This window comes from Protopterus annectens, chromosome 1.part2, assembly GCF_019279795.1.
Source record: "Protopterus annectens isolate FY-2018-M chromosome 1.part2, PAN1.0, whole genome shotgun sequence".
Classification (NCBI taxonomy): Eukaryota; Metazoa; Chordata; order Ceratodontiformes; family Protopteridae; genus Protopterus; species Protopterus annectens.
In genome coordinates this window covers 809,488,345-809,504,419 of record NC_056727.1, presented here as the reverse complement: position 1 = coordinate 809,504,419, position 16,075 = coordinate 809,488,345, and the positions used below count along the sequence as shown (strand labels likewise).

The 16,075-nt window shown below is 37.4% G+C and overlaps 1 protein-coding gene across 2 annotated transcripts in view; it reads left to right on the top strand.

The window, feature by feature from the left end:
- Positions 1-16,075, top strand: part of RASGRP3 (RAS guanyl releasing protein 3) — a 1,166,392-nt gene that overhangs the window by 998,267 nt on the left and 152,050 nt on the right. For both annotated transcript variants that reach the window (XM_044058961.1, XM_044058951.1), the window contains one exon: positions 9,214-9,361. In XM_044058961.1, the coding sequence (XP_043914896.1) occupies positions 9,214-9,361 (148 nt within the window). The remainder of the gene's footprint in view (positions 1-9,213; positions 9,362-16,075) is intronic.

Genomic DNA, 16,075 nt, shown 5'->3' with positions numbered 1-16,075 from the left:
AGAGGTGGTAAAAGGTTTATCAATATGCATGGTACTGACAATAGCTAGTCAAGAACAGGTAAAGTAACCAAAGCTGCCTTAGTTTCATATCATGCCTTCCCAATCTTTTGAAACTTCTCAAATATCTTGTAGTACTGTCTCAAATCTTTCACAATGCCTTTTCAATAAACATTTTGCATAAACTTCATTTTTATACACTTTACACCCAAATGGCCTGAAAAAAGAATATCATGAACCATGGCCAGAAGTACCAATTGAAGGCCTTTGAGATCACCAACTGTTGTTTCACTTTAAGTCCTCATTCTGGAATCTATTCTCAGTAAAATAGCCCATTATCCTATGATACAAACTATCTCTGCTCTAGAAATTTAGGAGCATCATTGGTTACCTCCCTCAATTTTTGCAAGGTGGGATCTGACAGCTATGTCTGTCTCAACCCTCTCTTTATCATCCTTCTTAGTTACACTTCTAAAATATTTCTACCTTACTGCTACTAAACATGTCTTCCCTTGAAGTAGCCACTTCTAAAAGAATCCTTGCATGTTTGGCAGCTCTGACTCACATTCAGGTACGTTGCTACTATGTAGCTCTTTCCCTGAAGCAGCCACATCATCATTTCTTTTGTAAGTATGGGCATGTCTTTGGTTCTTGCCCTTGCCATCTTTTTCATGTATATATCTCTATGCCTTGCCATGTGTAACTGTATATACACACAAGGTACTATGATATAAAACTCATTATACATTAGAACAGTTGCTAGGATGTCATCAAACCATAAGATATGTTTGTCTACCAGCCCCTTTCCCAGTTCAAGTGAAACATTGCTAATGGCGCCTGAAAAGGTGCCCTCCTATGGCTGCAGCTGAGGTGAACGGATTGGGCATGTAATGTTACTCTTCAGCAACTGCAGACTTAATAGAGATATCTGATTCAGTATCCCTCTTAGCAAAGGTTTCCTTACTGTACACTACGACTGTGTGGAGAATCGTGTGATAGTCGGGAGCAGTTGCAGCTTCAAAATAACCCTTCATTATCATGGTAGTACATATTACTCAGCACATTTGAATATCTTGACCAGAGATGGTCTCCTCCATGGGGCTTTTATTCCCTCTATTGCCATCAATGTGGACATTTAGACTATTTTTCTCAAAGACAAAAAATAGGCAGGCAACAGTAATTCTTAAACTTTTATGGTTAGCACTTTCGTCAAGTATTCTTACACTCAACTTCATCAGACATTAGTTAAAAGAATGGTAGCCATATTTAAAACCAGATTCATAGTCACATGTTCAGTCACCTCACATGACACCATGTCACCTGATATATTTCTCATTTCTATAACATATGTACCAAAAAATTGTATAATCAATTGTGTAAAAAATGTATATACACTTTCCTATTGACTTAATACTCAAATTCATCAAATTCATATGTACATATACAAAGAATACATAAATAAACATGAAAAAGCCAGCTAAAACTTCCAAAAAACAATATTTGTTATTATGTACATAACAATTGTCACATGTCACTAATCAACCTGAATAAATTTCAGTTGAATGTCATAAATGCATGTACTTGTGCATAAAGGAGGGAGGGACTTTATGTGTGTATAACAAACACAAAGAGTGACCCAAATTATATGTTTATTCACCTGAGTATTAGCCTTGTGTTAACGTTTTAAACTCCTCAGTTTTAAGGCACATGCCAAAGAGCATACGTCGTTCAACCCTGGTGCCAAATAGGCCCTGGTTCTAAGCTGCCAAATCAGCTCCTTCACCTCAAGTTTTAAGTCTAATGGACCGGCCCTGATGTCAAATTCAATTTGGTCGATCACCCTGAATGTGAAAGAATGACCAGGGTTTTCTACCACATGTTTTGTGAGAGCGTTGTCTGTTTTGGCTTTCCTAATGTGGTAAATATGCTCGTACACTCTTTCCCTTAGTTTATGCTCAGTCTTGCCGATGTAAAAACCCGAATAAGACTGGCAGGAAGCGAGGTAAACAACCATAATGGAATTGCAATTAAATCTGCCCTTACAAGTGAATTTTTCATCTAAGATGTTAAATCGGTTACCTGTTTGCATAAACCTGAAATTAGAGCAGGCTTCGCATTTGTACATACCTGGAATACATATCATCTTTGGGGGTGGCAGTTCCAAGAGGTTTTTCAAATGAATCCCCCTCCTGTAAACTACATTTAGTGCAGGTCCAAATTTAATAAATCCTTTGTCTGTCAGGAAAATATTCCAATTATTTTGCAAAATCTGTCTAATGTTGTCACCATATGAACTAAATGTAGTAAGGAAGGCGTACCTATAATCAACCCTTAGGTTAATTTCACCTGCAACAGGTACCCTATCATCAATACTCATCCCCTGGTTACAGTTATCTAAAATGGCTTTAAAATGGCCATTTGTCCTTTTATTTTGAACATCCTCAAATAGGTTGCTCAACATGTCTACAGGGTATTCTCTGTTTGTGAACATTTGCAATAACAATCTACACTCCTCCTCAAAGTCAATGACTGTAGTACACATTCTTGCGGCCCTGACCAGTTGTCCCTTTACTACGGACCTTTTCTGAGGTTGGGGGTGGGCACACTACTGTAATGGAGGAAGGAGTTACAATGAGTGTCCTTCCGATGTATTTTGGCTAAATACTGTTTGTTGGCATTATCGTTCCTTAATTCAACATCAAGAAAAGCTATTCTTTCAGTATGAAATACATGGGTGGATACCGGAAAATCCATCGTGTTGTTGCAGTATGTCATAAATTCCTTAAACATACTTTCTTCTCCCTTAAAGATCAAAAAACTATTATTCAAAATCTGGTATAGTAATGAATCTCACCCTTAAATATGTTTATGGTGTTATTCACAAATTGGTCCTCCCAAAAGGCCATTACTAGGTTAGCAAAACTGCCCTCCACTGGGGACCTCATTGCCACCCCACTGTTCTGTAAATAAAACTGGCCATTGAACAAAAAGAAATTGTTGGACAAAATTATGTCCAACAGTTCTGTTATTAGGCCGATTTCAGATGCAGGTGCCCCTCTTTTTACTAATAGTAACTCGAGCCATTCATTACCCACATCACGTGGGATGACGGTGTACAAATCTTTGATGTCAATTGTGGCAAAGTGAATAGACATATCATTTGGGGCACTCTTTGTGTTTGTTATGCACACATAAACTCCCCCCCCCCTTTATGCACAATTACATGCATTTATGACATTCAACTAAAATTTATTCAGGCTGATTAGCGACATGTAACAATTTTTATGTACACAATAACAAATATTGTTTTTTGGATGTTTTAGCTGGCTTTTTCATATTTATTTATGTATTCTTTGTATATGTACATATGAATTTGAGTATTAAGTCAATAGGAAAGTGTATATACATTTTTTACCCAATTATTTACACAATTTTTAGATACATGTGTTATAGAAATGAGAATTGTATCAGGTGACATGGTGTCATGTGAGGTGATTGAACATGTGACTATGAATCTGGTTTTAAATATGGCTACCATTCTTTTAACTAATGTCTGATGAAGTTGAGTGTAAGAATACTTGACAAAAGCGCTAACCATAAAAGTTTAAGAATTACTGTTGCCTGCCTATTTTTTGTTGTTTTTCAGTAGTTTATTTGCAGTTTCACTCTACGCTATTTCTCTCATAGCCTACAGATCTTAACAAAAAACATTTTGCTTCAAGACTTTGGAGTATACTTCAGACAGTATTTTCCTTTTACCTTTGACACTTACTTTCAAAATTAAGCTGCTTCCATTGGTTTCCCTTTTTCATGTGTATTGGTTACTGCTTTTTGCAGTTGTGGCGTTTCCTAGACAGAACTCATTCTGCTTGCCAGTTTCAACAGCAACATCACATATCCAAATATGTTAATCAGAGTCTCATGTCTTCACACAAGATACTAATAACTTACACTCATCATAAGGTCTTGCAGCATTTAAAAATAGTAATGTGACATCCACCTATCTATGAAAATAAGTGTTTATTTCTGCAATTAAATCACTAATATTGTTTTGTGTCTTTCTTTTATGTTATCTAAACATTTTACTGCAAGCTTAATGAGTAAGCTGAAATCATTCAGATAAAATATTTTTCATCTTACAATTCAGATAGAATCTGACATTTTAGACATAGCATGCATTTCATTACTTCTGAGCAGCGAAATTAAAACTTCACCTGCTGCACCTTGTCAATTTACTGCTGTTTGTGCACACATTCAGACACTCAAATGAAACTATCAAAGCTGTCATTCTCTTTATACTGAGGAAACAATTTAGTACTGACTTTAGCTTACAGAGGTCACTCTCTTCCTTGTTGATCATGTGCCTTTGATGAAGGGCCAGTATTTTCATCTTGTGCTGTTGGCACTCCTTCTCTCTCTCTCTCTCTCTTTCTCTCTCTCTCTCTCGTGCATTAAGCTCTTTTACTGTCTAAGTTGTTTCAAGGCATACTGTTTCCAGAACAAGCACCATTTTTAGGTCATGCTACATTCTGAGGTCATTTGAGGATGGACTGCATTACTTTGCTATAAGCCCTGCACTTACTGCTGTTAACAGGTTTCCTTGGCATTCAGTGGACTAAATGTTATCTGTACCAAAGGTGGCTATCACCTCATCCTTGGTCATACCTGCAGATTGAACTCCTTTCAGTTTGCATTCTTCAGCCAGCTGAGACGATGATATTCCTTCATATTTCATTTTTTTTTTTTACTTTATTGACTGGGTTGGTAGTCTAGCCTCAGACCATCTTCAGCCACAACACAAGTCTGACAGGCATTTAAAAATGTACATATAGTTACCATTTAATTTATGACATAAGATGTCCAAAGCCAATTAGTATGTGATGCAGTTAAACAGAAGTTTCAGCTATTTACAATTCAGTGGTGTTTTAGAAGGGTTATTGTATAAAAACAGTTGTAGGTTATGTTGCCTGTTTTCCAACTACTCTGTGTAAAAAATAAAATATCTGATGTGCAAGATATACTGCATAATATTTACTTTGGGATTGAAATGATGCACACACTATCTAGTTTCAAAATTATTTTTATAGGTTTTAGCATTTCAGTGTGCAACATACGCCCACCACTGCAAACTAAATAAAATGTGATGGACAGGTTAAGGTCTTCCCTAGCACAAGATACAGGAATTGATCATGACCCCTGGACAATGTCTGTGTGGAGTTTGTAAGTTCTCCTCATGTCTGTGTGTCGATTACTCCCACCTTCAAAACCATGCTGGGTGTTTCCACCTCATATATGAGAGATTTACCAACAGACTGCATCCAAAGCAGAATGGAATTGTGAGCAGCAGCACAGACTCTAGGTGCTACCTGTTGGAGGAAGTTGTTTAGACCAACTGCTTTAGAAATTAAGTGTGGTGCACAGTATGCTTTAGACAGGAGAAGAGGTATGCCATGTTACTGCTAGCTACCTGATGGTGTAAACATTGTCTAAAGGTGATTTGGCCGTGTCAACTAATGTCACTAAAAATGGGCATGGGTATCTGTCAGAGATAAGTGGATTAAAAACCTGGCCTACTCCAACTTATCTAATAGTGGGACTGATTCTAATGGTGGTAGGGGTCAATTTGTCTCTGTTAGCCAATGTGTGCCTAACATAACGCCCATTGGCCCTGGATCAATAATCTATTGGGGTTACCTGAGATAGTCCTGTTTTGTAAAAGCTAGAAACAATACCAATCAACCTGACAAAACAAAGCTAAGAATTGCTACACTAAATATAGGTTCACTGAAAGGATGCAGCTTGTAGGAGGATGATATGATAGCAAAGAGGAGACTGGACATCCTGTATCCAGGAAAGAAGGTGGAGCTAAACCATTGTCTCAGGGTCCAGATTCTAATGCACATGTAAAAGACAGGCTAGAAATGGCATGGGAATCATGGTAAGGGAGAGTCTTCTGAAGAGAGTGAGGGATGTCATCAGAATTTGTGACAGTTTTATGGCAATCAGACTCCATTAGAAAGATACAACAGTATTGGTAATGTCATAACCCCACAGCAACTTTGTAATGGAGAGGAACAGAGTGCATTCAGGCATCTGTTGCAGGACTTAATATATAAAGCAAGTTAACATGAGTAGGTGGTAATAATAGAAGACCTGAAAGCTCATATTGGGACAATCAAAATAAGATGCGAAGACTGGGCTCATATGGGTGGGTAAACACAAATAAAGTAGGAGAGGCCAGTCTAGACTTGTGGATGTTAAAAGGTTTGATGTTGGCCCATATGAGGTTCATCAAGAGAGAGAACATCACAGGATTACATACAACAGTGGTCAAATTAAGTAGATTTCCTCTTAACAAGGAAAGGCCATTGGCGTAGATTCAAAGATTGCAGTCATCCCCAGTGAAACATCTGTCCCAAACATAAACCACAGGTGGCCACAATCAGCTGCAAGCCATGGTCAGAGAAGGTTCTAAGGTCACAAGAGACTAGGCTGAAGTCCTGGATGTTTACTGGAGGTGAAAGCATAAGTGTTCAAGGAAATAGACAGAGCTCTAACACCCCAGGAAGAAGATGAAATGGAGCTGAAGAAGAATGGCAGCATTTCAAAGCAGCATATGTGAAAACTATAGAAAGATATATGGCCAAGCCAGCTATGGAAATATGATACATAAGAAAAGCTGCTGGAGAAATAAAGAGGGTAGGAAAATAGTGGAAGACAGAAAATATGTACCAGGCTAAGGAGTATTGCTGGAGGGCTAATGAAAAGGCTAAAAGAGCAGTCAGCACAGCAAACATCAAGTTGTTTGAGGCACTCTACCAGCTTCTGGAAAGTGACTCAGAAGATGGCAAAAAAAAAAAAAAGAGAGTGAGAGAGAAAAACCCCACTTGCAAGGCAAAGTCCGAAAGATAAATAACATAGCGACCAGGTACTATTCATAAAGAATGCCAGCAACAGTCTGCTCACCATTCCACAGGACATCAAAAGCAGTCAGAAGAATTACTTCCGGCAGCTTCTGAATGAAGTTAAACACATAGAAGCTGTAGTGCCCCAGGCACAGCCTATGATGAAAAAAGTAGAACAGCCGACCCTAGAAGACGTAAGAACAGCACTAGGGGAAATGAAGTCAAGGAAAGCAGCAGGATCAGATGAGGTCAATCATATATGATCAAAAGTTGTGGTGAGTTAAGGGAGAAATGACTCCTGAGGATACTCGTATCAGTATGCAGAGAAAGGCATATCCCAGGTGACTGGAGAATAAGCATTCGAGGACCAATGCACAAGAACAAAGGGGCATCCGCAACAGTTGGCAGTATAGAGGTATCATACTCCTGTCATACTGCACAAAAGTGCTGGAGGGCATGATTGATTAATGAACACACAGAGTAGCAGAAAGTAAGATGAGAGATGAGTAATTTGACTAAAGGCCAGGATATAGCATAATAATATATTTGTTTTTGCTTAATGGGGTAGTGCACTGATCAGTACTGACCAATTTCATTCTCAACCCAGGTGAAATACAAAACATTTCACAAACAAAAAGAAATGCAAGCAATAACAGAGCATTTAAGATTAGTTACATAGAAAAAAATGCATATGAACATTATAGTAAACAAGCCCAGTATAATGTACAATATTTACATTCATTTCTAAAGTGGGTCAGCCTTTAATTATTCAATGACAGGAGAAGAAAATTAGAAAGGAGAGAAGGGCAGTGTTAAGGTGACATGTCTTGTGCTGAAGCAGGGCCATTTGGATTGAATGAAGAGGTGTTTTTTTTGAGGTGCATTCTGAATTTGGAGTAAGTGTTGATTTATTTTAGATCAATGGAGAGAGCTAGCCAAAGGTTAGGTACCTGAGAGGAAAATGCATGTGCAGTGCTGTGGAGTCTGGTTCTAGGGTATAAGAGCTGTTGTAGCTTGTGAGCAGTGTCCCAGGTAATATGAGGAGTTCTTTATTCATGATGTTTAGCCACAAGGGGAGTTGGAGCATTTTGTAGTTAGGATTGGATCCTAACAGCAGGTTAGATCTAGTTTTTTGTGGTTAGCCATTTGACTTCTTCCAGGATGATATAGTCATTTTCAAAGCAGGATGAGTTTGTAATGAATTGTCAGATGCTGTTGGAGATTGTCTAAATAAATAATTAAATGATGATGATGATGATGGTCACGATGATTATTTCTTTAGTACACATACCCTTAAGCAAATAAAACTCTTTACTTGAAATAAGTAAAATTAAGTGATTCATTTTGCAAAATCAAATATGCAAACAGCTTTAAGTTTGCACTCAGAAATTACAAAATCAGCGTGTTTAAATAGACAAATAGCATACAGTATAATTCTATCTACCAGCTTATCTATGCATAACAATACCAGTAGCTAAGGGAGGTATACAGGTATTTTATGCATGCATTGTTTCGCTGATTTGTTTTACATTAAAGTGAATAGGAAATGCAGTTTGTGTTTTATTTTTTAAAATTTTATATTTCTTTCTTCTGAAATACTCATAGAGTTGGGTTTGTAGAATTTGTTTAGATGAACTAGGGCATCCTGTATTTATGTATGTCTCAGTGTTTATGCACAATGTCTGAAGATTTTTTTTTTTTTTGCACTGCATAAATATAGCAGGTTTAATGAACTTTTACTATCTTTAGTGACATGCTAAGGATGAACATAAACTTGTTATAACATACCAAACATGTAGATTAGCCATTTTGTTTTCAGTCCCCACTGATCAACTTGCCTCTTCCTTGGCCTCTTTAACCCAGCCTTTCCCCCTCCAGTTTACAGTTGGGAGCCACAAGCAGTACCATCCTCCATGCTGCAGATCTGTTTTTTTTTTTCTTTAAGCCCTATATTCCCCTCATTTGGCTGTAACTTAAGCTATCTGTTTGCAACAGATGACACATGCAACCTCTCACAAATGCTGCCTCTCTCTTATTGTGGAACTATGTGTAATTTATGCAAACATGAGTCACGGTTCTGCATCATGCAGCAGCCAAGGCATTTTCCAAGGGAGGACAGTTGGCATTATCCCTTCCATTCCCACTTTCCCATGTCAGCTCCATCAGTGCCTAAATCAGTAGCTAAACTCAGATTGTCTTGGGCAAAGTTAATGTTTTATGCCTCTATGCCACACAGCAGGATGATGTAGATGAACATCTGAGAATGTGCCAGAAGAGTAGCTAAAATTACTTGTTTTCTTTCTTTTGACAGGGATGGACGAATCAGCAAGGATGAAATGATGGCCTACTTTCTGAGGGCAAACTCTCAAATGCATTGTAAAATGGTGCCAGGCTTTGTTCACAATTTCCAGGAGATAACCTATCTTAAGCCAACTTTCTGTGAACACTGTGCAGGATTTGTAAGTTATTTCAATACATGATGAAAAGTTTTCTACAGTAATTACTATAATGTAAGATTATCTGATGATAAATAGAAGGCAGGAGGTACAAATTAATCAAAGATACAACTGCCTTGCTGAAGTCACTTCTTTTTAACTATTTTATCTTGTCATTAAATTACTTTAAAATGCAGCTAATTCACTGAATTGTGACACTGTAAAGATGTGTATTTTATTTTCAGAAAGTTGCCATTTATTTCATTTTTGGACTCATGAAATGTTAATGAACATACTTTCACCTGAATCCATTATCACTGAATAAATGGCATCAAAAGCTCCTTTCAGTGATAAACTCAGCAAAATGAAATCTTGCACTACACTGTTTTTTTTCTGGATAATTTTGATTTTTTTTATTTAGTTGTACTGAATTTTCTGCACAGATTTGTGTTTCGCTTTTTAATTTACTGTTTATTAGAGCAAAGGGCTCTATATATGGTGTAAATCCTTTTGTTTCTCCAATGCTTTATGGCCATAGAGTTAGTGTATTTATATATGGAGGTGTTGAGAATGAAGCCCACATGTGGGTTGCAAAAACAGGGACATTTTTGTTTTTTTTTTCAAAGAAAGTGGCTTTTAATGTGATATATTTTGGGAAGGTAGTTTCAATGAATATAGCTTCAGTCAAATTAAATGGCTCCTTCATGTTTCATACTTTAATGGTTCACATCATTAGGAACAATAAAAGCCTAAATGGAAAATACAGGAATGAAAGTACTTCTCCAGGGCAAAGATATATTCTCTGGAAAGTTAATGCTGGGCCCTAGTGTGTGCTGTGCCATTTCTTTTTTTATAAACAAAAAACGTATTTATTAAATTTTCATGTATGTCATAGACAATCTTAAATTTATATAAATGAAAATAAACCATAATGACACAATCTCATTTGCAAATATTATACCTTACAAACTGTGCCAACACAGCTGTAGCTGCAAACATTATACATCACGTTTAATAGATCCAGTCATTGTCAGTCAGCCATTACATACCTCATTCAGATCCTGCCTTCTTTTAAACCTCGTTCCTCCTCTGGGTGTATTGATCCCACGTTTCCCATTTTTTCCTATGTAAGCTGCTCCTACCCTTCTCCAAAGACCCCATTTCCAGTTGTTTTATCTCTGTTACTTTCTTTGTTACTTCTAGTAAAGTTGGTTTAGACTTTGATTTCCATTTTCTAGTAACTGCTTTTTGGGCAGCCATCATAATTAGACTTAACAAGGCCTTACTATGTCTAGGCAATTCTGATTCTGTATCATAGCTCAAAATATCATTTCCCTAGTTACTCCAATTTGCTCACCCAGCATCTCCGACAGTACAGACTGCAGGGAATCTTTAATGTCCACCAACTCATTGCACTCCCAGAAAATATGTTCTCAGTTATCTCTTTCTTAACCATTACACTTCCAACATTTACAGTCTGCCTGAGGAAAAATTCTTTGGAGCCTACTTAGTGCTTTGACATTTCTTATTAAATTCTACAGTAACATAAAATCCATCAATATATTTTTTCTTAATCAAGCCAGTCCTACAGTATTTCTTTCATAAAGAAACCCTTTCTTGTTGATTTTTATGCTACATATAGGACTGTTATGGGTCTTGCATATAATTTGCTTTATGTCTTCATCTTACAAATATAACTTTCTATATATTCAGCAGGCCTCACTATATTTTGAATTCCTGGCCTTTCCATTGCATATGGTCCTGTGAACAGAATAAGACAGTGTATACAAGAATACTGCAGGCAGCATAGGAAGAATACTAGGCAAACCATTATGGGGACCATAAGATGCCTAGCCATACAGTATATAAGCAGACAAACTTAAAGTTCTTGTCACCTTTTCAAGAACATAATAGTGCTCACCTCCCAAATCAAGTGGGACAACTAAAGGAGGTGTAAATTTTTGTCTACTCATCTAATTGTCACAACAAGCCTTAAAGTTCATCAAAGCAGTGCTGTTTTTTTATGTGCAGTGGTAACTTATGCCATAGGTTCCCACCAGTAAGTCTTGTTAATTTAGTGGTTTAGATTAAGGTCCCTAGTACAGGTGTTTGTACAGTCACCAGTTTTGCAAAGAAATAGGAGGTCAATTAGTGCTGGGTTTTTCATGGCATGAAAATTAGTGAAAAACTACTAAACATGAGTTTTGTCGCATAATCACAGCAACTACCTTCATGTTTAGTGTATATATCCTGGGAACATTCTAATAAGTGACTGGGAAATAAAAAAGTAAGAAATGGCTGGGAGTTTGCTAAGATGTCAAAGGAGAAAAACTCCAGTAAGTGTGACAGAAGATAAAGAAGGATCAGTGCTAGCCCTGACTGTTAATTGTCCTACTATCATAGACACAAAAAGACAGTGGGACACTACTACCACCTTGCCAAGAGTTTTGATTGCTGCACTAGTGCTACCAAATATTTACTGGCCATAGAGGCCTACCTTCTATGTCTGAATACCTCTTAAACTGTTTACTTCCACATTTTCCATTGTTTGTGGACATTGACTAATGAAGACTGTTAAACAAACTATTGGTTCATCTTACTTTATTGAAGGCATTCAACAGGGTGCTTGGCGGACTTGTCCAAATGACTAAATCATTACCAGCCCTTGTTTTCCAGGTAACATGTCTAAATCTCCAAGGAGAGTGGCATAACTCTCAGCTGTCCAGAATTTTGCAAATTTCCCATATTCTTGCCTCATGTTTTTTGTCTGTTCCTTATAAAATCTGTGGTTTTCCTAGCAAACCATTGACGAATGAAGTCAATAAATAATGGCAAACATTTGATTTTCAGACTTTATATCCATTGGAAAATGTATGCTAGTGCAAAATCTGTTATTCTGTCAATTTTTTTAGTTCATGAGTAATATTTAAAATTTGTTCTTGATTTTGGACCTTTGACCCCATTATTTTTGGCTTTGTCCAAAATTTGTGAGCTAAGTTGAGAGGTATGGAGAGAGGTAGCATGTGAAACTGATTTAAGGGATTACCTTATTTTGTGAAGTATTTAACCCTGAATTGTATGTTATATATTTTGTAAGTAAAAGGGTTTTGACCTGCCTGCATGGTGGTCATTTCCCTTGCATCTTAGTTATCACCAGTGTCCTGTAGTTCTGATTATTAATTTTGCTACATTACAGACAACTCAAATTATAAGACTTCTATGCCTTGGGGCAGCTTAAAACCAAATTGTGACTGATATACTTTGGGCCTAGACAGTTTATGATCCTGCCTCCACATGGTGTTTTAATACTTATGTGACAAAAGGAGATACTGCCAGCACAGCTAGCTGAAATTTTGTAAATAATTATATATCATTAGTGAATATCAAAATGGTTTATACAAGATGATTGTGCTACAAATGTATTAGAAATGTATGTCATGTGTATATCAAACTGCTTGTACAGACGTGTGTTGAAAAGGTACTTGTAAAAGTGCCGTGTTGAAAATGTATCCACAGTTTGCTCTGCTGGAAGAGAACAGAAATGTACATGCACTATTGTAACTATTTAAATGGATATATTTTAATAGTAGAAACTGAGATACATGAGGTTAATCTTAGTCCAGCAAACTTTAGAAAAAATATCTGAAATTAAATGACTTTATAGGCTACGGCATAAAGTTTTCAATGCAGCTACAGACACAAGAGGCTGTGCTAGGAAGCTTTCTGTACTGTCCTTGGATTGAACTAATTGCTATGTTTGAAGCATGAAGGAATGCAATTGTTTTATGACTTCCAGCATCTACCAAAGATCTGAGGAAAAGCCCTTGTCTGTATATTTTTACAGGTAGATGCTAAATGCTGCCAGCTTCTAGCAATTGGGGTTTGGGCCTGGGAACTAGAAGTCAAATGACAAGAAGTGATGTCATCCTGCAAGCTATCCCAGCAGTATTATTTTGAATATTAATTTGAGAAGTCTTTTAGTGAGACAGAACATTCTGTAGTCGGTCTTGGACCTGACAAGAACCATTCACCACAACATCAGCCTTGCTCTAATAGTAAGTTCCTAGGGAATAGTAACTGTGTTAGCTTCAATCAGGAATATAATGAAGCTTAGTTTAGAAATTTTTCTTTATTTATTTGAGACTGTCATGCAATGTTATTTTAAATATTGCCTGTGGTTTTAAACTCTGATGTCACTGTGAATATATGTATTGTCTTGCTCTTTTATTATTTATCAGTAAATATATTTAAAGCTTTCATTGTGGCTGATCTATGTAGAGATATTCAAGTTTTGAGAGTACTTGCATATTTATTTGGCGACACTGTGTGGGCCACTACTAATAGCCTTGCTCTTGGTCAAACTACCATTTGTATCGGTATTAATATTACACAGTAAAATTGGACACCCTTTGTTAATGGCCTTAAATCAGCTGATAAGGAGTGACTGGTGGCAGAGGAAACTACCTTATAGCCTGGGCAGAAGGGGGCATAGCTATTAAACCTGTGCCAGCCTTTTGCAAGTGTGTGTGTGTAAATCAAACCTCAAAGAGTGTGTTTGTCAGCTTGGGCAGGGACACAAAGCACTGGTTGGACAGAGAGGGTGATGGAGGTCTTGGCTTGGTGACTCAGCTGAGATCTCAACTCTATAGCTGTGCCGGTGGAGAGTTTTATCGGGTAAGTGGAGGAAGATGGAGAATCCAGCTCCTGACTGACTGTGGTCTCTGTGTGCTCTTAAGGGAAATTGCACTTGATGCAGAGAGCTGCATCTGGAAATACTGTGTGTTTGTATTTGTCATCCTCTCAGTGTACATCCCTCACTGTTGCCAGTGGTGAGGATTGAGGCTCCTTGATTACTGGTCCAGTGGTGGGTCATCACAACTTAATCTGTTGTTTTGCTGTTGCCACCAGTTTACTTTAGCCTTGACAACTTACTGAGCGTGTGTCTGTGTGTGTGTGTGTGTGTGTGTGTGTGTGTGTGTGTGTGTGTGTGTGTGTGTGTGTGTGTGTGTGTGCATGTGTGTGTGTGTATGTACTTCTAAACATCAAATACACAAATCCCAAATGGCTAATGATCGATCCTAAAAGATCAAAACCCAAAACACTCAAAAAATAAAACACATGTTTTTTGCAGGGGAGCTGTGACTCCACACCCCTGCTAAATATATTAGCTCTGAGATCACTCTACAGTGGGGAAAGGGCAAATTTTCTGATCCCCACTGTGCACAATCTTGCATGTACTTAATATTGGTAGAACCAATTAAATGAGTTTCAATCACTTCTGCCATTGTTAAACACATAAACACTTTCAAGATTATAAATGTTTGATTTTCTCTCTCTGTCTCCCTCTGTGTATATATATATATATATATATATATATATATATATATATATATATATATATATGGGTCCCCTTCACATGGTCAACAGTTCATTTGATCGACTGTTATTTGGTCGACAGGCAGATTTCCCCCCTCCCCAATGTTGTGCGACCCTGGAGTTGATATATATAGTTAGGGGGTGTGGGGGGCACAGCCCCCCACATTGGGGGGTGTGGGGGGCAAAGCGCCCCACATAAAACTGCTTGTCGATCAAATGAATTGTCAATCAAATGAATGTCGATCAAATGAACTGTCGACCATGTGAAGTAGACCCATATATATATATATATATATATATATATATATATATATATATATATATATATATACATATATACCCCTGACGTCTGAGGTTTTAGTATCTCAGAGTATTTCACCTACTAAAAATGAATATGGTGTGGATCAGCACAGACCTCCATATCAGGGTTTGCAAGGAATTAAATCATAATTCGTTGTGCTGCTGGTAGATTCAGATTTTCACTTAGTCAAGGTTAACTGTTTTGATCCTCAGATGTCCAATAGGGATCCACCTCTTAGTTGATGTTATATACACTACACACACACACACACACACACACACACACACACACACACATACGGGTGTAGTTTGTTTAATTGAGTTTCAAATAATTGACCAGAACATAAAGGTGTACTTTTGGTTAAATATTCCAATAACTGGCTTGTGTGCAGGAACATGTTGTGCTATTTAAGGCTAAATGCCCTTTTGTGGAGGTTTTGTGACCATGTACTTGATAAATGTATGTAAGGGGAGAAGGGGTATTTTTTTATTTGTAATATTCCGTATTTTTGTTGCTGTGGTTTACTTAGATATTTTGGTGTTTAAGGCAGGTGGCTTCAGCAGCCACATAAAATGTTTTTCTGTTTTGTTTGTCGAAATAATTATTAATGCATGTGTGGTTTACTGAGAGATTATGGTGTAAATGAGGAATAGTTTTAGTAGTACTAATTTGTTTTCTGATGTGAACATGTAATTTTTAACTTTTTTTAGAAAATGGACATCCTCCATTAAAGCATTAATGTACAAGAATGGGTCTACTTCACCCTGTCGAAGCCCGACAACATGGAAGCTAATATTGTCAGCACCAAAATGTCGAAAGTGAAAGTCATCGCGCGTGTAAACGGAAATCTCCATAAGGGAAGATTTCCGTTTACTGCAATGTAGTGCGATCCCGAAGTTGGTATATTTACGTAGCGGGGGGTGTGGGGGGTGCAGGGGGGCTTTTCCCCTGCATAAAGCAATTTGTGTTGTGTTTGGGGTTTTTTTTCCTGTGTGTTCGATGTTTGGGGGTTTCGACATTTTCGTGTCAATTATTACGCTGTCGACAGTTTGAGTTTTCAA